At 33.8% G+C, this 21,918-nt stretch overlaps 1 protein-coding gene across 1 annotated transcript; it reads left to right on the top strand.

Annotated features, from left to right (window-relative positions):
• Window positions 1-2,761: 2,761 nt before the first annotated feature.
• On the top strand, window positions 2,762-17,886 carry LOC117324336 (leucine-rich repeat-containing protein 74B-like). The gene is made up of 11 exons (XM_033880132.1): window positions 2,762-2,936; window positions 7,645-8,041; window positions 10,785-10,975; window positions 11,161-11,268; window positions 11,609-11,752; window positions 12,319-12,486; window positions 12,677-12,871; window positions 13,188-13,283; window positions 13,767-14,036; window positions 14,595-14,680; window positions 16,902-17,886. The coding sequence occupies exons 2-11, from the start codon at window positions 7,645-7,647 to the stop codon at window positions 17,050-17,052; spliced, it is 1,806 nt and encodes a 601-aa protein (XP_033736023.1). The 5' UTR covers window positions 2,762-2,936; the 3' UTR covers window positions 17,053-17,886.
• Window positions 17,887-21,918: the final 4,032 nt, after the last annotated feature.

The following is a 21,918-nucleotide window of genomic DNA, read 5'->3' as shown; positions in this document are numbered from 1 at the left end:
TGTAAAATTTCATTAGCAGAAAATATATGTTCTTGGAATAATATTTCCATATATTCTATATGTTTGTTTAATATTTATGTAAATTTTTAGGCAAATAAAAAATATTTTAGCTTAAGCTCTGTTGTGACATTTAAATTAAAACAAATGTCTTTTACGTTATGAAAATTTGTCCTTCTTCACATTGTTGCGAAGACGTTAAATGCGTTATAGATAAAGAATACCGGATTGTTTTCCATTATTCATATTAGGTCCTTTATCACTCAGAGCATAAACAGCAGTGACTCCCTGTAATCACAATGTTATTCAAAGTCTAGTTCGTTTATTACAACGAGTCGTACAGCTCATCTCCATACAGATACACACTCGGAAAATAAATACATGTGATATACGGGACACTGCAGTTAAAACATTTTGTGGGATTTTAACCGGTTATAGATAAAACTATCACAATGTGATATGTATTTATGGGACAATCAAGGTACAGTTAGCCAAATAACGAATTTTTAACTTGCGAAATACTGAAAATACACCGCTTCTTTTGAAAGTGTAAATTATCGGTAATTAAAATATCTTGTAAGCGATATTCACAGTGGTCATTTATTATTTTGTGGGAAGGAAAGGCGGTCGATAGTAAATCTAGTTGCACCCGAAAAAGCAACATCCGGGTCTTTAACTGCATGAACATATATATTGACATAACTTGTTATATTTCACTCGTAAGTGTTTTTCGTAAGCATGAATTATTATATTAAAAAGGTGGTGATTTATGTTTTATTAATCATTAGCATTCCAAATACATTATAGTGCATCATAGGCCCCTACTGTTAGAGTGGAATCAGTATTCCTATTGCGACTTATAAATTAACGATGTGTAAATGGGTACAAATATTCAATTATATAAATATGTATAATCATTATAGATATGTACTTTTCCAGCTAAAAATCTATTCCGTGTTGAGTTCGGGAATTAACACAAAACATTTGTGATATTTATGACTTCAGATAATGAATTCTCGCAACAACTGGGAACAACAGTACTTATCTTCTGGGATGTCATGATAATGTTGAAGTATATTAGGCGACCAAATAGGATGTGTGCTGATAAGCGGTCATAAAATACCAACTTACCTCTATGAAACACTATAAATGGCCGTATAAATAGACTTGAATATGATTGGATGAGGATACTGTCTAGTCGATCAAGTAGTATTTCTGGTTCCCTACAAAGACATAGCGGTACGTATATCTGTCTGTGCTTTGTCAGCACGTAGATCGGTTTTGAGGATATATTAAGTGGCAGACAAGTAAGGCAATATCATATTGTTCAAATATATTTTGATGTTGACTCTTACGATCTATAGATTGTAAACCTTTTACATGTCAGTTTAATCAATGCTATTCTCTTTAGGGGGTAAAACTATCACGCAATCACAGGTCATATCCACCGAAAGATTTGCAAACAATGATAAGGTTTAGCAACAAAACAATGTCCATTTCAGGATGCAAGCGAATAATATAAATCTAGTTACAAGAATGCATATGTAGAATGATGAATATGACATAGTGGCCGCACCGTACCGTGAACATAATCCTCCAGGACCAATCCGTGATGGCTGAAAATGTGGAAGAGGTGATACGGTAATCAAAATATCCCTGAACAGAATTCTAAATATTGAAAAATCTTAAACTTATTAAATAACGGGACTATTACACCTCGTCATATATTTAGCCCACTGATCATCACTTCCTAGGAGGGAAGGACGAAACACTATTGATGATGCAGTTTAATTCACTTTTCTCTACTATATAGTTTATCTATCTCTCAGTGAGTGTTTAAACATGCTAAGGTAATATCTGACGTGTCGTTTGTACCATCACTATAGAACATGTGCACCAACCCTTATAATTCAATCAATGTGTTAAATTTGTGATAAGGTTGATTCTAATTATAATCATACACAGTTAATTAATAATCATGATAATAAATTTCCTGTTAACCTCTAACGTAGACATGCTATATATCGTTTTGTTTAGTGAGCATGTGTTTATTTTGGATACAATATTAATTCCAGAAATGTCAAAAATTCTTCTTTTCTGTGTTATTTTAATCATTTAGAAACAATAATTGTTATCTGTATTATTCTATTTTACACAAGTAAAAGGTGTTTCATGATACAGGTGTATATACCATAGGCTATTTTTCTGTTTTGTCTGTGAAATATTTAAGTAATTTACCAATTGGTGTGAAGCATAGGTCACACATCCACGGTAATTGACACAAAGTGACACTCGGGAGTCGAGTACTAGGTACTGGTTACCTCATCGCTTGTACCTCTACAACACTATTTGTATGTTTATATCAATATATTTTTATCAATATCATAGATATCATTAAGTTTACAAACAAGCATCTGAAATATATTAAAATCACTATAACATTAAAAGTACCAATCGATTATAAATCTATATATGAAGTTTATATTGATTATAGCTTATTGTACATAGACTGTATATATATAAATCTACCTCTCGTCTTAATGTGTACAATAGGATTTGTCATAGTCTTTTAATCTCCCTTCATGTGCGATCAACTCTCTATACATAACAGCGCAAGGTAGCGAGGTATACTGTTTGTGTATTACATTAGCCTTGTTTAGCTTTGTGAGTTAATCCTAGATACCGAGGTCTTACACTTTTTACGGTTGATACTAATGTTTTATATCGACTACTAGGCCGGAAAGGGTTCTTCTACCCATTCGTGACGTCACAACCTCAGGTGATTAGGCCAACTTCAAGCCTTCCCACTCTTTTGGTTCTTTTGACTGCCCAGTAACAACCCGTGGATGGCTGCCGGATTCCAACATAGTCTTCTAGTGATACATACTGAGACACCAATGGATCCATAGAACATCGGGTAAAAACTTACAGAAAGAAGGGTAAGCTATTAAGACATACAAAGACTATCGGTTTTTGTATCAGTGGATTGTTATTAATTAGTTACGCGGGTTGTTTTTAATTAATTATTGCATATACAATCGCATGTAAAATGACCGGATTGTTAAAGTTTGTGCTGTTTTACTGTATGTAGCCCAATATATATTTATTAATACTGTATTCTACCTAGCTACTTCACTCAAAAAGCTTATTGATCTTGTTGGTGTATATTAAGATTAATTTGTGGATTTACAAAAGACTCACCATACTTATTACTTTAAATGTTGATTAGTATGACTGAAGCATATCGCAAAAAAAAAAAAAATTGAAACTGTGCTATACAACTGTTCTGTCCCTGTAGGACAGAATGTCGATCCTAGGTGCATAAATCAAAGATTTGCATGAACCAAAATATTTGATTAATTTAAAATTATACGGAATACTAACCTTATGATTACCTAAATAATGTTAAATGTTAAATCCGATTTAGAACATTGAAGTACATTTTACTTGCTGATGTAATTGCTATGTGTTTATATGTCCTAGTTGATTCAATAATCATTGTATTGTTCCAAATATCACGATTTCCGCCATAAATGTTGATTGCTAACAGAAAACAAACTCACAACACAAAGTTTCCAGAGATACCTCCTGATGAAGACCATAGACAATTCGAAATTATGTATCTATTATGATCTCATCGGAAAGTATTACTTTAATTCGTGCGATATGATGTAGAATATGTGTACCCCTTCGCTATATTGTCATTTTACTGTTAATAGTCCTTTACAATCTTATATACTTATTTCTATCGACGTTTTATTGATTTTTCAATTACACTTTCTGTATTTACTGCTTTCATTTTCAAAACATTTTTGAAATGACGCAATGAAATACAAAATTATCATAATTGCGAGCCAATTCATAATTCAATTACCGAGATAAAATACACTGTTAATTTACTTTAAACATTTCGAAAGCAAGTTTTGACAGAATAGGACATAAAAACTGCTGTTCCAAACATCTATTGATGAATCACGAGTATGGAGTTTATTTCATTGATGAGGAGAGACCTACCTGGTTCCCTGCATGAGTCAAAATTCCATTTAAATTATAATAGAAAATAGTCATACCTATATAAGTCTAAGTGCTCTTAAATAAACGTAGCTCGTATCTCACGGTATCGTAGTCAACCTGAAAGAAGCTAATATGATCATATATAATACTAGTTTTGTGTTTATTCAAATTCACATCAATATTCAATTACATTAATATTTATTATGAACGTGTTCGTACAAAGTGTGATAATGAACATTGATTGTAAAACGAATCACAGCAGTAAAATAATCATGGTAGTTAAAAGAGGCTGGATTAAAATGGTACGAACATCACCTTATGATTATCCTCCTGACAAAGGTATCTATTTATATACACACCACACATATTTAATGTACACCAACATTCGAATATGTTATGCTATAGTATCCGAGAGTATGGCTGTATGGATGGAAAATTGATTCCAATTCCATATCTATGTTAAATTAGTCTTTCATACGAAGGAGCTATTAGCGACCATGTTTTCAGGACAATAGAAGAGCTTTCAAGACTAGTAAACACAGTAAAAGGTATACGTGTCATTGTGTATGTAATTAATACTCTAAAATGATCCCACTAAGGTAATCATTTAGGGTACGTAGAGAAACCAAGTTTACTTTTGCATCGGTCAAAGTTCAATCAATTAAAGGTTTAATGGCATGGAATTGTTGCTTCCGCCTTTAAAGCAAACATGTCGAATACGATCATGGTATAAGGGGCATATTTATAATCGGAAGATAATTAACAGCTAAAAACGAATGGTTAGAGTTAAACGTTCCTTCCCAGTATAATAGTACTTCACCTTCAATTGATTTAAATTGTAGCACTAGAAATAGTATGAATCCAACGTCTATCAAAGAACAGTTCGATTGTCTTATTCTCAGTCAAATGATGTTTTTGTGTATTCAGCCTCCCAAACCGTCTCAATTTATAGATCGCTAAAAGAAATCAATGTTATAAATGTAGATACTTTCATATGTAACGATGTTTGAAGTGTAACTTCTAGTGATCAGTAGTTTTAGGTTGAATTCTATACATATCGATAATATGGGCTGTATTAGTCCTAAAGCACCAATATGTTTCTGTGTTTTTTATCGATGGTGTACAAGGAATAGCAAATAAGCGATGTTGGGTAATAATCTATATTAAATAGTTATACTATGTTTTCTGTGTTGGATAATAACGTACATCAACATAGGTATATCAATTCATATGTTCAATCTTGGTGATGTGCTACTTTACTCATTTCCTCGGACATAAAGTGAAATCAAATGTAACAAGCGAGATTACATTACGTAATTGTCCAAAACCTTGCATTTTAACAAGGAATACCACCTTAATAACGATACCATTATTCTAACTCAAAATCGGTAAAACTGGTGAAAAATACAAACACAAATGTAGATTAACATAAAGACTTCTGATAGCTACCTGGAAAATAAGGCCTGGTGCTCCAACAGAGTAAGCGTCGACACCTGCCATATAATTATATATACAATCCGAGGTCACAGTAAGGTGGTGACAACGGAACTACTAGGCATATCAACGAGCATCATGATTTTAAATCAAGCTGAAATATTACAATGTGCAATGCATACAATGGATTTTATATAAAAAAAAATCAATAGATTAGGTCATTTTGTCTTGGAAACATTTACTCACATCGGCTTCTTATACATTGTACAATAAGGTAGGTTGGTTTTGGCGAGTGAAGTGCCTTTAATATATAAATGTATAATCGACCTTGCTTATCTTTCCTATCAGCCTACTGTGCATTGTAAATATGATTTAATATCTTTTGTATGTTTCAATGTCAACATGGTCAGTTTGTCATTAGTGACGATTTTTTGTTAATTATACTTTATTGAATCAAAATTAAAATATTTCTTGATCGCGTGTGCCTCTGTGAATAATTATTCTAAAGTCCTGTGTAGGTCAGCGATCTTATGTATATTCAAATCACTGTTATATTCCGTCTTTAACAATGGACCTAGGCGTCTATTGTTTGAGGTGATCGGGCACTTGGTGTAGAGAGTTAATCTGACTCAATAACCGCTGACCACTGATCGACATATACCTACAGCCTGTTATGATATATCATCAATGGAAATTTACATTTAATGGGGTTATATATTATAGGCATAATAAAACAAATTAATCCCACTTACCATCAAGACCTGCTACGTAATACACACTAAGCCTTGGTTCAGACACCACCGATAAGTTAATGTATATAGATATGTAGGTGTGGGACGTGTTTTTCACAAACATCCTTATTAAATTCCGATAAAGATCAGCCAATCCCAATGTATGTTCAGATATGTTTTCATACTCATAAAATCACATAATATCGGATGTCTTGAAGAACAGGTCAGTTTCATTATTGACAAAAACTACATATTGTATTCCGTGCGTGTGCAAATGAACTTTGTATAGTGTATCCTGTATAGATTGTTACATGCTAAAAACATGAAAATTGGTGACGTGTTAAAACTGTAATTCATATGGAAAGGAAAATAATACAATTCTGTTTTACCACCTGATATATAGAATTATAGAAAATAAGTTTTTCCTTGTAATCTATGCTCTTTATATCCATAGTCTCCAATGATGAAGTGTGTTGTTGTATTTATCATTTATGACGTCATAATTCGTCATAGGTGACAGATAACAAACTTGGCTATTTGAAAAGATAACTCATATGCAATATTATACGCGGTCAACTACATAAGAACTACAAATAACTCGAAAGACGAAAACACTGTAATATAAAGTTTAATGCATTGGTGGTTCTACTGAATCTGTGTGTCTTTTGCAGATCTTATATATGTCACTGTCATACACATTTGTTGTAATCAAGGCAATAGTACTTTTAATGCCCTGCGACATATTACATACTGTTTTACATTACAGAATATATATTTCGCTTTCTATACTTTAATATTTGATAGTCCTGATATCAAGTAGCAATGCTTTAGAAACTGGCATTATACGATATATATGGACATGTTCTTAAAAAACCGAAATACCCGATACTTGTTCAGTATGCTAAGTTTGACAGTTTTTAAGACATGTTCCGCATGACTGCTCTAGTGTAACATAAGTAATTTGATCAATTTTAGTATGTATCATGACTTACCATGGAAATTGCTTTTTTGACATATAACGTGTTAAACTGTTTGTTAGTTTTAGTAAAACATACGAAAAATGAATATATCGGTAGAACATGATTAGCTCATGTGGATCAAATATATTGCATAAAATAACCATGCCGTCATTGAAAAAGCATACATAGCTCTGAACAGAATAGAAAAACTTCGCTTAAGGATGAACTATGACGCCATATCAGTACTTATGACTAATTCATCGTAGTTTTAAACGCTTTAACATTATTTATATAATGAAGAAATATATGGATCTTATCTCGTTAGAGTGACTTTATTCGGCATCAGGACAATCATATATGAACAACATTCTTTTCAATATCAACGCCATCAACCATCACTTTAATTTGGGGAAAAGAAATACCGATAGTTAAGGATTAATTCTAGTTGATGGTAAATCAGTTACTTGGTTGTTTTGGCATACATTAATTTGAAGTTTTATTTGTTGCAGATGGCGGCTGTCACAGGGACCATCTCGGGAACGAGTACTCCATTTCGAGACTGTGAATCCAGAAATGGTTCTGACAGTACACCAAAACGAAGGACCCCCTCCCTCAATGGAAGTGCTAAATTTAGACGCGTGTCATCCGGAAGAAGTGGCCATAGCAGTGCTAGTCCTCAAAGCGTCATTTCTGTTGAAGACAAAATGGCTGCGTTGCAAACTCTCTTTTCTGATAAATTGTTGATAACTGAGCTTAGAGGACAACATGGCGCAACTCGTAGAGTAGAAAATGATTATAATCTCGATGAAGAAGACGACGATACATTTACTGTGTCCGACTACCCCACTGATGGCCGTTACTCCAAGGAAACAGATTACGAAACAGATCTTGATATGGACTATGATGGTGTGTATCTGCATGTTGTTTTTGTAATTTTTGTTTTTTTTATTTTCAAAATGATTTTATAACTAACATCGCGAAGGTATGTAGGTTTTCAGTCAGTAGGATTGCTGGGTATCTGGGTTTTTCCTGGTTTAGTATCATATTCGTTCAAACTAAAGATATTTAACAGAAGAGGAAGTCTTTAGATATTGTTCCACACACAACACGCTTAAGAAGGATATTTTCTCGTTTTGTAATATTATACGATTGACCGTTTTGTCATGTGTGCATGTCATGAATGTACCAATTGAAACTTATTTATCTAAATTACTAGATACGTTTATTACGTACATTGTATCCTAACTTCTGGCTACGTCGGGAAAATAGAAAAAAGGTACATGTATATGTGAATAGCATATTCTATTTATCAGTTGGCGAGAATGATATTATACACGTTTGCTAGTTTAGGAAGTTTCCAATCATTTTGATGCTTTTCTATACAAAAAATAGGTTAAGGAATTTCCTTTAGTTAAGGAATATTAGTAAACCTGGGAGCGAACTTGCATCCAAAAACGAGTTTGATGATAAAGAGAGACACATTTTATCGGTTCACCTACATGTAGATATAGTTAAACATGTTATAAGAATCATCAATGTCAATGCATTTGAGATGATGACGTGTGTGTATTGATAAGGAATTGATTAGTCACTGGGTAAATGATATTCATATCACGGTGCTACTGTGCACATGAAATTCCTCCACTTTTGTTGGAGAAATAGTTTTGTCTTTATACCTTTATAAGTAATAGATATAACACTGAATGCATTATCGTGCATCTGAATATACCAACATTTGTCAGGAAACATATCGTTATTATACTGTGATCGTAATAGTTATGTTGTACGCATAGAAATAAGAATAAACTTTGAATTATCCATATCTGGCTAATTGGTTAATATGTGGACCACAACCCTTATTTGAACGTTGGCCATTCAACCCATGTACCGAGGTAATAGTGTGAAGTGATTTTACTTAAGCATTGAAGTGTTTTTGTATGGTATTTATGATATATTTCAATGCCAGAGCTTTGCAAGCAAACACCATTATGATTTGTTTGCTTACAAAGCTCTGGCATTCAAATAATTCACAAATACCATACACAAACAGTTCAACGCTTATATTTACAATCCTTTTACTTTTTGATTTTTTAAATGCTATAATTCATATTTAAAATTCATAATTCCCGCCTTACCGACAGTCAGCAGATTTTTTGTCAGTCGTTGGAACAGCCAGAACATGGTCGCGTGCTTTTTGGCAAACAAAATTGTACATGGAAAATTAAAAAAAAATACCCGATTTTGTTAATCATTTTATTATCAACGTAATGCGCAAATGGCATATTTTTCAAAACAAATAATGTAGACAAAATTATTAGTCGTTAAACTTAATTATCCTGGATATTTAGTTCCGGTTTGTGTTGTATTAATACGATGATAAGTGTAGCGCTTGATGGCGCTTCAAACGTACATCAATGCCAGAACTCTCAAACAGAGTGAATAGTGACAATGCCGGACAAATGTAGATATAATTCTGTGAAATTCCATAAGTTTGCAAATCTGTGAAATGATTTCCGAACATAGGTATGAAAACGTCTTCAAAATCATAATTGTGTATCATTAAGATTGTGCTTGAAATGGTCAAATTCAAATTCATGTATCATATATAAATCTCAAATTTCCAAACTATTGATCACTAATTTAATACAACTCTCATTTTATAATACAAAATACATTTTAAACATTTATCTGCTACTTGTCTGTTTTCGAAATATCATGGTATGTAGGAAGGGACAATCATTTATTTTTCACTAAATGCTTTTTCACATACTACAATACACATCCGGTTTATCCCTATGTTTATCCCTAGGATTTAATGTGTGAATAAGAACATATATCTCATCGTCACTCCTTAAATAGTTCAGCAATGTATTTTTTTTTCATTATGAATGTGATACCACGTCATTTCCATACCATTAAATTGTGGTTTTTACTCCACACGTTAATCTGTATCTGGGATAACAACGTTCACGCGTCCACTGCATGTCGAGTGATTAGTAGGTCACTAATCCGTTAAAAAGCACCTGAAATAATACATCTATATAGGGCATACCGGCTAAAACCTTCCTCAATGTACTGTAGATTATTTTGGATTAATACAACACAATGATAAATGGCCAGATTCCAATCATTGGTGTTTACCCCATAACCGTGCGAAATTGACAAACGTCTTTGGTAATTATCATTGTTACAGAGATGTCTATGTTTGCCTGGAGTTGTCTTTCTAACTGAGCTTTGTTCGCTTCGTAGATGTTTTTTTTTAAACACGCAATGTTTTAACGTCACCATGTATTAAATTGTCTAATACTCTTTGTTGAGACATTCGCTCCTATTTGGGGACAGGTGTTGTATCTCGTGCCCTGTCCAGGCCTCGAACTCTCAATTTACCGCATTCCCCAATCTCAGCACCACAACGACCTCCCAGTGTTCGTACCCATAGCGATTATCTTTGGTAAACCATCTTTAGGTGGATCTGTATTGCCTGAAAAACTAAATACTTTAATTCCTTAATTCTTTGACAATATCTTATATTCAGAAATGTATTTACACGTATTAATGCAACATCGATTCATAATCTGTCCAATATGTAGTGATTACTCTAGTTTGGTGGCGGGTCAAATTTAAAAAAGTGTATTTGATTATCTTGCAGAATGGATTAACGAAGAGGAAATTGAACTGAAAAACGATCGAACTGGGGAAAGGCAATATATTCACATGTGCAATGAAACTGGTGTTATTCCAGTATCCTATTTCCTAAAACATATTCAGGACAAGGAGTTCCGAATGAGATTTCATGGTCTCGGGCCTCTTGGTGCTAAAGCTATTGCATACCCAATGAAGGTGAGACATATTAAGTGCCTGAACCACATATTTGAAAGATGCATAAATCCTTATTATGTAAAGCGTCGATAAAGTTCGACGATTTTTTTTTTTTTTTTTTTTTTGGAAGATTGGGTGTAGTTAAAAATTCGTATTCTGAATAGTTGATGTAGATTTAAATCCATAAATGAAACCATTTTCTTCAGAGCAACAAGAAAATCGAAGTGCTTAATTTGGAGGGAAACTGGATTCTCGGTGAGGGATCGGAATACTTAGCCAGGATGCTAATTGGCAACTTTTGCATTACAGAGTTGGTAAGTTCCATTATTCCAGGATTTCTGTCCGCAATATAAATTGACAGCACAAGCTGCTAATTAAAATATGATGTGATCATTAGTAAAATCTAAATATTTTGAATGAATTAAAATTTCACGAGACATATTTGCGACCTAAATAATTATTGTTCACTCTTTTATACAGCATAGTCATTAGAAGCAAAATCTGAAGTCCTTAATATTTCCTAAGTTGGAATTATGATATAATTATAAATGAACATTCAATAATAGCGTTTTTGAAGGAGTGTCTAGCATTCTAGAGATCACCGTTCATATATTATACTTACGTAACATAAGATGTTGTGAATATCTGTTACAGTATCTCGGAGAAAACAGAATAGGCGATAGCGGGGCAGAAGCGATGGCAGATTTGTTATCTAAGAACGACACCATTGTAACTATTGACCTGTCAGGGAACGAGATCAACGATAACGGGGCTGAGAAACTCTGTACCACACTACTGGTCAGTGTTGTCACACTCATATCCATTGTATCACTGAAATAAACGGATAGGAATGTCAAAAGAAATCAACAATATATTTTTTTTCACACTATAGGAAATATTAATGATTTTTATCCCTTCTGGGTGGAATAGAGATATCTAACCCAACTTCAGCAACTTGATAATCTTACATAGGGTTTGAGATATCATCCTCTATTGGATGTAACGGTATTTTTCTCTTACCTTATTTGCCCTTATTGTGAATGGGTATTGTTTCCCTGCCCTATTGGCCCTTGTTTTGAATAAATATTTTATCTTACGTATAACCTATCAAATTGATTAAAGTGTGGGTACAATTGTTTTGGGTAAAAGCAAACGTTATTCAACCACTTTTTGTTGAGATATCTAGTCCTGAAATAATAAAGACAGTATATTATAATTTGTGTTACATCTGAAATCATATACATGCACATTGTTATCAGCACACCATTGTCAAACGTCCAAAATAATTTCAGTTCTGATAACGGATCTACGGTGATTTTCTCGTAGGTTGGCACATGCAATAAATATTTTCAATAAAATTGCAGAAAAACTCCACCGTCAAGCATCTATATTTGGCTAATAATCGTTTGGAGGAGAGGGCCGCCATAGCGCTTAGGGAGCTGCTCTCCCATAACGAGGTCATTGAAACACTCGACCTGAGCTGGAATCACTTCAGGACAAAGGGCGCAGTGGCGTTGGGCGAAGGACTAATGGTACGACATTTCAAAGAAACACCATACATTTCTTATATTTAAAGGAAAAGATTTTGATTTATCTCCTTATCTACGAAGGCAACAAAGCAATGAATGTGAAAGCAAAGCATCAGAAGTTTTCAAAACTTTGTCATAACTTTTATTTCTGCATTGTTTCTTCTGTAAATATTGTCATATTTTATTTAAATAGGAAAATTACGGACTACGAAGTATGAAGTTGGCAATGAACGGACTTGGCAGGGATGGATCAGAAGCTCTTGGAAAGGCCTTAAAGATAAACAGAACCCTTAAATATCTAAATGTTTCCCACAATAGAATCCCAGAACGAGGCGCCATTTCGATTGCAACAGGGTTACAAGCCAATGACTGTCTGGAGACACTACGAGTAAGTGATTTTGGACCATTCCCGGAATTAAATGTCGCTTACACTATAACATTCTCGTTCTAAACAATAAGACAGGATTTGTTTGATGCAATTTGCAGTTCATATTGCTTATCATGATACATATAAATACATTGATGATTCGCAATTGTGTCTATGTTGGAAGGTTTCATGTAAGACTTCTCTGTCTTATACCAGATTTAATGCGTGTGGAATAATCTTTGTTCAAGAGGAGGCAACTCTTACAGGCACGAATATGAAAAAGTCTTGTATATTTTGAAGAATATGCCCATAACTGTATGAATTCTATCTCGCACAGATCGGATCCAATCCCCTTGGACATGGCGGACCAATAGCCATCATCACAGAGGTCAGCAAAAACGACATGAGCTCTATACAGACGTTAGATTTCTCGGTGAGTGTAAACTATATAGGATAAAATACAAAAAAAAAATAGTGGAAAAAAAAAAGTTTAACAAGTAGTCATGTAACCAGTTGGATATCTTCAGGTAAGACAACTTGCCTTTATTGTCCGTTAAAGTAGGCTTAAACACTAATCTGACGAAATGGCATGTATGTTTCATAACTGGGTAAGTTTGTTCATTCTTACTCTTTTATCTAGGGATTTAAACATTTCTCTTTTAAACTCCGGCATATGTTACATTGTACTGTAGTTGTAAACCAGTCATGGTGTTAGGAAAAATTCATGTGATAATAACAAAGCCTGGATAGTTTCCGCTTTGTGTGAATCGGCTGTAACTGGTAGCTAATGACACCAGAACTGTTTCAACAAAGTGATTGTTATGTGTTTGGTTATGTTTTGTCCCATATGAATTATCCATGTGTCAAAGTGATTAACTGTTGTTGATCAGGTTACTTTAACTTGACATATTTTTAGCATGTGCTGGTCATATCCGAGTTCATAGAGCTCCAGGAAAATCTCGAGGCCGCGCGTGCAATGACCATAACCCACGGAGGGATCGTTGGAGAGAAATATGAAATGGATTATTTGACTCATGACCCTTTGGCAGAGTTCAGACGTGACCCAGTTAACAGACTGTTTGAATATGCAAAAGACACAGGATATCGACTCATTGATTTATTCAAAGATTTCGACAAAGACAAGAACAACTCTATCAGCAAGGACGAATTTATTTTAGGATTAAAGGTATTTCAGACGCTTTCATAACAACTCTTCATATATATTGTTGTACTAACTCAAGCTTACTAACGACTGACCGGTGTCCAGATGGCGTGATATTCTTATATGCAATTTCCAAGTTCTGACATACGCTTTCCCGGAAACGCGTCAACCTGTTTTTTTTTTCTTCTACTTGGTCCCTGCATAATGTACCTACATAGAGGCAAATCGGAAGTTCCATTTTTGAAGAGCTTGCAATCGGAGGTTAACTTGGAAATTGCGTATTAGCACAATATTGATCAAAATATTATGATATTATATGTTACGGAATGTATATCAACAATGAGAAGGAGTGTGTGACGGGGTATTTTCCCTAAAGTTGATTAACAGTTTATCATGGGGTACTGATTTTGTTACATATACATGTGGTTCGTTTTCTGTCGTGGATAGGTTGAGAGGTTATTTGGACCAATGAACCTTTATTCATAAAGTATATAGGAGTATTGGTCCAAGATAGTTATACATGTATATATACTATGAAACCCATTTTGAGGTAATATGATGAAATTGTTGATGTTTTTACAGAGAGCTGGCATGAAGATCAGTGTCCGCCAAATGGAAATTTTATTGGAAAAACTCGACACAAACAAAGACGGTAACGTAGACTATGGGTAGGTATACAGGAAATAACAGGATATTTTCACATTTTCACGGAACTTGAAAATTCACAATATGGAAACTGCAATTATCACATTTATCATTCTACCTCGTTAAGGGGGACAAATGTGTGATTTTTTTTATGTACGGCTTAGTACATAGTGGAATAGTCACAATCTTATCAAACTTTAGATCGTGTTTAAAGGGTTTTAGACACAAAAAGGTTAAAGTTGTCTATAGGTTAGTTTCTGAAAAGCCAGTCAAATTACCCTCACACTCCTGGGGTTGTGTATATACACGCTGAGATACAGGGCACAGCATGGGCCCATCTGGACAACTGACCTATATGCAAAATTTCATTCTGATAACGAGGTCGGTCAGCCTCCTACGTCACAGGTTCACAACTGCCGAGATGATAGTATAACTAACGTTATAAACACCCAAATGTGTGTCGCATTAAATCACTATTTACACACTATCTACCAAAGGTTTTGTGATGTGGGAATACTTTACATTAATATATTCGGTTACAACAGTGAATTGGTTACATGTACTCCAGTGATGATCCCGTTATTCATTAAACAACTGTATTAAATTCAACTTTATTCCATAAGTTTTACAACTTATTGGATAAAATAGTATATAACATTAATGGACAAAGGCATCCACTCTTACATGATTTATAATTCAATAAGCTAATTTGTCAGATTTGTTACAGGTAAACAGAGAAATAATCATTAAAAATGAATATATTCTAATTAAAATCTTATAAATCTTTCCTTTAGTTTATTTGCTAGTGATAAATATTTCCCTAAATTGTTAAGTTCTTTTATATTCTCTACTTTGAGTAACTGAATACGTTTAAACATACTATAGTATTTAAAATGATATGTTTTAATCAAATCAATACGAATGTCTGCGTAGCATTTTCACCACATCAAATACATTTCCTTCATAACCTTCATAAAACATTCTTTAAGGAAATTGTCAAAAAAGGACAATGTTTGAATACATTACTGTAAAATTGATCAGAACAGTAACTGATTTCTTCAAACATTTACCCAAGACTGACAGTTCAAAGTTACTGATTTAAATAAAGAATCCAAGGATCTTTAGTTTCCAACATGTCATCATAACATGCTTTGAGTAAAAAATTATCTGGACGCTTTAATTTCAACCAATATTTAAAAATTCTTGATTTAATATGTACAAAGGGAATCCTCAAAGTTCAATGAACAAAAAACCCATGTATCGTCTCAGATAAAAAAAAAATGAGTTTTTCTGATTACGTACTATCTAATTAAATTACATCAGGATGAGACAACTGTATTTCAAACTACTGCATTTTTATCAAATCTTTATCTTGCAAAATTACGAAATGGATATTTTTATGTTAATATTACGTCAGGAAAGGGTAAAACATGTTCTTATCAAATTATGCCAAAAATAAAATGGTTAACAAGGCTAGGAAAATTAATCACCGTAAAAAGACTTCACAAGTGAGATCATTTTGTCACCTCACTGTATAGTAGACCAGATATGTATATATCACATATGTGATATTTACATCTCTGAGTCGACCTATAGTGTATATGCCATTGTTTGAGTTTTTAAAATAAAAAAAATAAATAAATAAACAGATGACATGTGATATTAGTAAATTACCAAGGTTATGATATTGTCCGCTGGACTACTATTTTGATTATACAATTACAGACATGAGGTGTGGAAAGAAAATCTAAACATGTAAGATGATAAAATCAGGACATTCACTGTCATATTGCTTTCAAGGTTTACAAAATAATATGGGGCTTTTTGAAGTTTCCCTCTATAAATGCATATAACAAGGCAGATTCTAGCCTAGTGATACTGGTGATGTGAACCAGATGACGCGTCGGACCACGTGACCACCTAGCTCATTAAAATTTTTCAGCCAGCAGCAATATCCCCCTACTGGCCTAAAAAAGATAAACAGCTTTGTAGGGCGAGGTAAAACCTGTGTCAGCCAACATTTATGGGGTCGGGCTAACAGAAAATGGAAAAATACCCTATGTGTCCAAAACCCTTTAAGACTGATCAACATCTTCTTGAAACTATTTAATCAGCATTCAATTGTGGAGTATATATGGTGTCATAATAAGCTAGCATTTAGTTACTAAAATGGTTGGTTGTCCTTTGTTATTCTGACAAACAGGAAATTGATGTTCCTATTTATTTATTTTCTAATTTATCTAGTGAACTGATTGACGCAGACGCAGCGTACAGACTCCAACAGCGACAACTTATGAAGAGTCGAGATTCTGTAAAGTCGAGGGAGACTAGACCTGAATTTCGGCTGGAACGAACCGAATCTATACTGACCAAAGAAATGTTAGAAGGTCCTTGACAGTGTGATATAGTATCTCGGAGATATAAGTGCTATTTCAAATTAGCTCAAATCATAAACTACGAATATCAGTGTTATGAGTATATCGCTGCTGAGAATTCAGCAGTGATAAATCGAGAGGTAATATGATTACCGGTATTTGTAATGAGTTCATTCCGATGTGGTATTTGTAATGCGTTTATGAATCTACCTCCAACCGAGAAATGAAACAACTCTGTGTATTTCTTATCAAACGCGTAACTGGGACATTTTAAAAGGCACCAATATTAATGGCTGTTGAAATATGACCAATATACATGGACATGGATTCTTCTATGTAAAGACATAATTATGGATATGTTTGATTACGGAGATGTTTGAATGACATGTCAAATATTGAGTTCGTTTTTGGTTCTAAGTCTAGACTGTATATGTGATTTGGTGTAAGAGTATGATATCTATTGGTTCCGTAATAGTTCTCTTTGTTTTCGTGTGTCACAGATACATTCCACATTCCAAAAATATATTGTTAGCACTTCATAGGTACGTTTCATACCTATGCAATTTACATGCTATTTAGGAGTGTATGTATATTTATATATGTAAACATAAATGACACAACAAGACAATTCCGGTTGAATATCGCTAACGTTTATTTAACGATATTTATATATATATATATATATATCAAAACATAAACTAAACAAATGAACAATGGTTAACATAATAACAAAGATTATTATGTTTGGTGCGTCACATGTTTATTTCCATTATGTGACCTATTTATAATATTTCCATGAAATATTTATTTATATACATACGTATCATTAAAGAAACACATATTTACATATTCAAGTTGTGTGTTCTGTCATTTTTACACTTCTACAAACCATACTTGCATGAAATAAATTCTTAATAAAAGAATGTAACATTTTATTCCAAGCATCAGAATATCCTGTAACAACTATACATGTAAATTAGGGGTAATGTTATATCTGCGATGGTGCCATTGTATACGTACATTCCTCACACTTTCTCGTCTCACATAGACATACAAACAAATTACTCATACAAGTGTACGTACATTGATACATTTTGTATATGCAAACATATTAATGAATTTGTAAATATCTATCCTATATCATATCTAACTAATATAATGCCAGGCTCTTCAAACCACTTCCGTGTTTGTGTAGTTAATTACTGCTTCCGGTGTGTCAAAGCTAGGTTTTGGCTATATTTAAACCACGGTATAGATATACCATCTTAAGGTGAGTTTGGATATGCTTAAGTAAATCAAGGTACATGTAAATAAACAAATTCCAAAGAATGCAATCCTATAGCGGATATTGACATTAGTGAGATAAATTCTAATCATATCTAAAAGTCCTCTCCTTTATCTAAATATTGATCAAATCAATTTTAATCACACCCTGCAAATGAGGCGCTGTCGGGTATATTTACGATAAGTAAATACGTCCAACTTCGTGCATAAGGGAATATAATTATTCTCAATGACATAACGGTGTCGGCTCTAACACTTGATCATGATCTTCATTAAAACCAACATCTCTCAGAACCTTGTTTTTATGGTTTGTCGTAAGCAGTCCACATCTATCAAAGAAATTATCAAGTTTAGAACTATTACTCAAATATCGAATCAAATGGAAATGGCATTACCGTAGGTACATGTGTATGTGTACTGTCCCTGATGAGGCGGACGATGATGAAGAGTGCTGTTTTTAGTGTTCTTGTTTATTGACAGCGTAATAATTGATCAGCATGATTGATAATGTGTCCGTTATGTCAGAATGGCAGATAGTCACTATATCTAACTTAACTAAGTTAGTATTACCTTTACTAGGACGTGTGTATTGAAGGGGGAGTAACTCTCCTAGAAAACACAGTATGAAGTTCATCACGTTTTCAATGGTAGGAATCAAAAAGAAGAAAATTATACTTATCGTTACTACAGATGTGTTATTTGTTGATTTGGAAAGCCGTATACCTTTATCTAAACCAAAATGTTTGCGTAAAAACAAACGCAAACTATCAGCAAAAACATTTAGAAGGATTTTCATAAGAATAGGCGTCATATATGCTTCATTGTCAACACTTGAGTTGTAAAAGTCTAACTTTCTACGTCAAATCCAAGTATACTTATGCTAAGGGTATTACTTTAGCAAAATTGGAGGAGGTGTTGCGACGACGAAACCACCATACATACTAATATGCTTAGAGAAATATAATATTGCCCTAATAAACCATGACTGCCTCTAAATACTTCATCTTCACCAAGCCTCCTCTCTCCTTGTTTGACTCGAATATATCCTTATTTTATATTATACAAATATATATTGAGTGTCTGTGCAAAATTACAGAATATTTGACTTGAGGTACTGATAATCGACAACTGTTCTATTGCACGAGGCCGTAAATAATTTGTCCAAGTTATAGTTTTCCGTTCAACTCTGTGTGACGATTTATTTCTTTCAAAGAGTATAAGCTGTCATAACCAAATTTTGAACATATACTCATATTAATATAAGACCATTCCAACGCACTTTTCAAATCCATAATATCACTGACAATTTACAAATAATTGCATTTTGATAACGAATTGGTCCAAGATGATCAAAGTTTATATTTCTTCACTGAGTATTTTTGAGGATATTATGAAGATAGGTTATTTCAAATTAACTAAGGAGACAAATTGCCATATGTCAAGGTCTTAAGGTTAAAAGCAATTTGTTAACCATCCAGCTGTATTACAATAATTCTCTATAGTCCGACTTACGGGCCTTTGAGGGGGGCTAAGTCCTATGAAGCTATGGGTTTTTCGTGATCAGGAATGAGTTTTCATTCATTATAAATTACACCAACATATTTTACAGTAATTGAAACTTGATAACTTGAATTCAAAGCTAGCAAAACGATATATTTTCTGTTATATCCGAGTCCATTGTCCGAAGGGGTTTTAGTGTCTGTTATGTCTGGGGGTTTTAGTGTCTGTTATGTCTGAGTCCATTGTCCGAAGTGGTTGTATTGTCTGTTATATCTGAGTCCATTGTCCGAAGGGGTTTTATTGTCTGTTATGTCTGGGGGTTTTAGTGTCTGTTATGTCTGGGTCCATTGTCCGAAGTGGTTGTATTGTCTGTTATATCTGAGTCCATTGTCCGAAGGGGTTTTATTGTCTGTTATATCTGAGTCTATTGTCCGAAGGGGTTTTTTGTCTGTTATATCTGAGTCTATTGTCCGAAGGGGTTTTAGTGTCTGTTATATCCGAGTCCATTGTCCGAAGGGGTTTTTTGTCTGTTATATCTGAGTCCATTGTCCGAAGGGGTTTTTTGTCTGTTATATCTGAGTCCATTGTCCGAAGGGGTTTTCTTGTCTGTTATATCTGAGTCCATTGTCCGAAGGGGTTTTCTTGTCTGTTATATCTGAGTCTATTGTCCGAAGGGGTTTTATTGTCTGTTACATCTGAGTCCTTTGTCCGAAGGGGTTTTATTGTCTGTTGTATCTGAGTCCATTGTCCGAATGGGTTTTAGTCGAAGTCGTAATATATCAGGTAAAGTTAAATGGTGTAAATCTCTATCACAATTTATCAAAAAAACATAGTGAACGATAGTTTGAGACGTTTTGAGACATTTATACAGCTTGAAGTAACAAGTATGTATAAGAACAATTAGAGTACGCTTAAAGATCGACAATACGCCATGCAAAAATGGTCAGAAATAATGCATAATCGAGAGGTTAGCAATTTGACCTGGATTTACCTCCCTTTATTTTAATTACTAAGCCAGTGGATGGTATAGCGAACATGGATTGCGATAGACACGGAGAAGTTCTAAATATGCAAACCAAACTATTTCCTTCATAATGTGTATTTATCAAAATTTGTATTGCACAAATCCATTAATTTCTATGTGAACTTTGACAACATGCTATATAAATATACATCAGTTAGAAACGAATATTGCTAGCCTCAGAGACCTATTATCGCTATATAGGTCTCTGTTAGTTCAGAGTTGGACTCTGTAAGTCCCGTGTCTTTCATAAGTCGGCTTCACAAGATGTATACATTCTATATTATAAACGTTTGAGAAAGTTCCTAACTTGATACTCATTATATTGAGTTTGAGTTACAGAAACCGATGTGACCTTTACAGTATTAACGTTATAACTGGTTTGAAACCGTATGACAAGTCCGTTGTTTAATTTTGACATCGTCATTGATAGCCCAACAATTTACCGGATCTCGATTATTTAGATTATTTTGTAACTTTATTGTCAATCAAATTTCCTAGGAGAATCACTGTGGGGCCTGGTCAGTCGTACTGGTATTTGAGTTGATATGGAAAGAGTGGATATGAGTGTACTAAGTCAATCAGTGTCTGTGTTGTTGAGTCAGACACGCCTACTTTTTAACAGTCTGATGCATGTCCCTCATAAAGAAACTGGGGTATAATATTAAAATTATGTAGTTCAGTCGGGCTCAAGTACATGGTTCGTGTATAGTGCCAAAGACGTTAGATAGGTGGAAACGTTGTAGATAAAGACAAGGGTTCCCATCAAGTGTAAGATTTCATGATTTCATACATTGAAGCAACGAGATCTAGCGAGCCAAATGGCTGTAAGCGAGAGTTATTTCCCTTATACTAACACTCCAATGTGCTTCATGTGCACTACGTGAATGCATACGAAAACAAATTGTATTATCATTTATTATGTTTTACATAAACATCACGTATTGGTGAGTGTGCTGGTTGAATCATTTGGGTTATTATTTTCACTTCTCATTCAAACAAAGTCCATAAGATCTTGTTGGTTTTGTGAGTTCATCAAACTAGGGGATAACAATATATATATATCTGTGTAACTGTTCCA

This window comes from Pecten maximus, chromosome 3 (assembly GCF_902652985.1).
Source record: "Pecten maximus chromosome 3, xPecMax1.1, whole genome shotgun sequence".
NCBI classification, from domain to species: Eukaryota; Metazoa; Mollusca; class Bivalvia; order Pectinida; family Pectinidae; genus Pecten; species Pecten maximus.
This window is presented reverse-complemented; position numbering and strand designations above follow the sequence as displayed.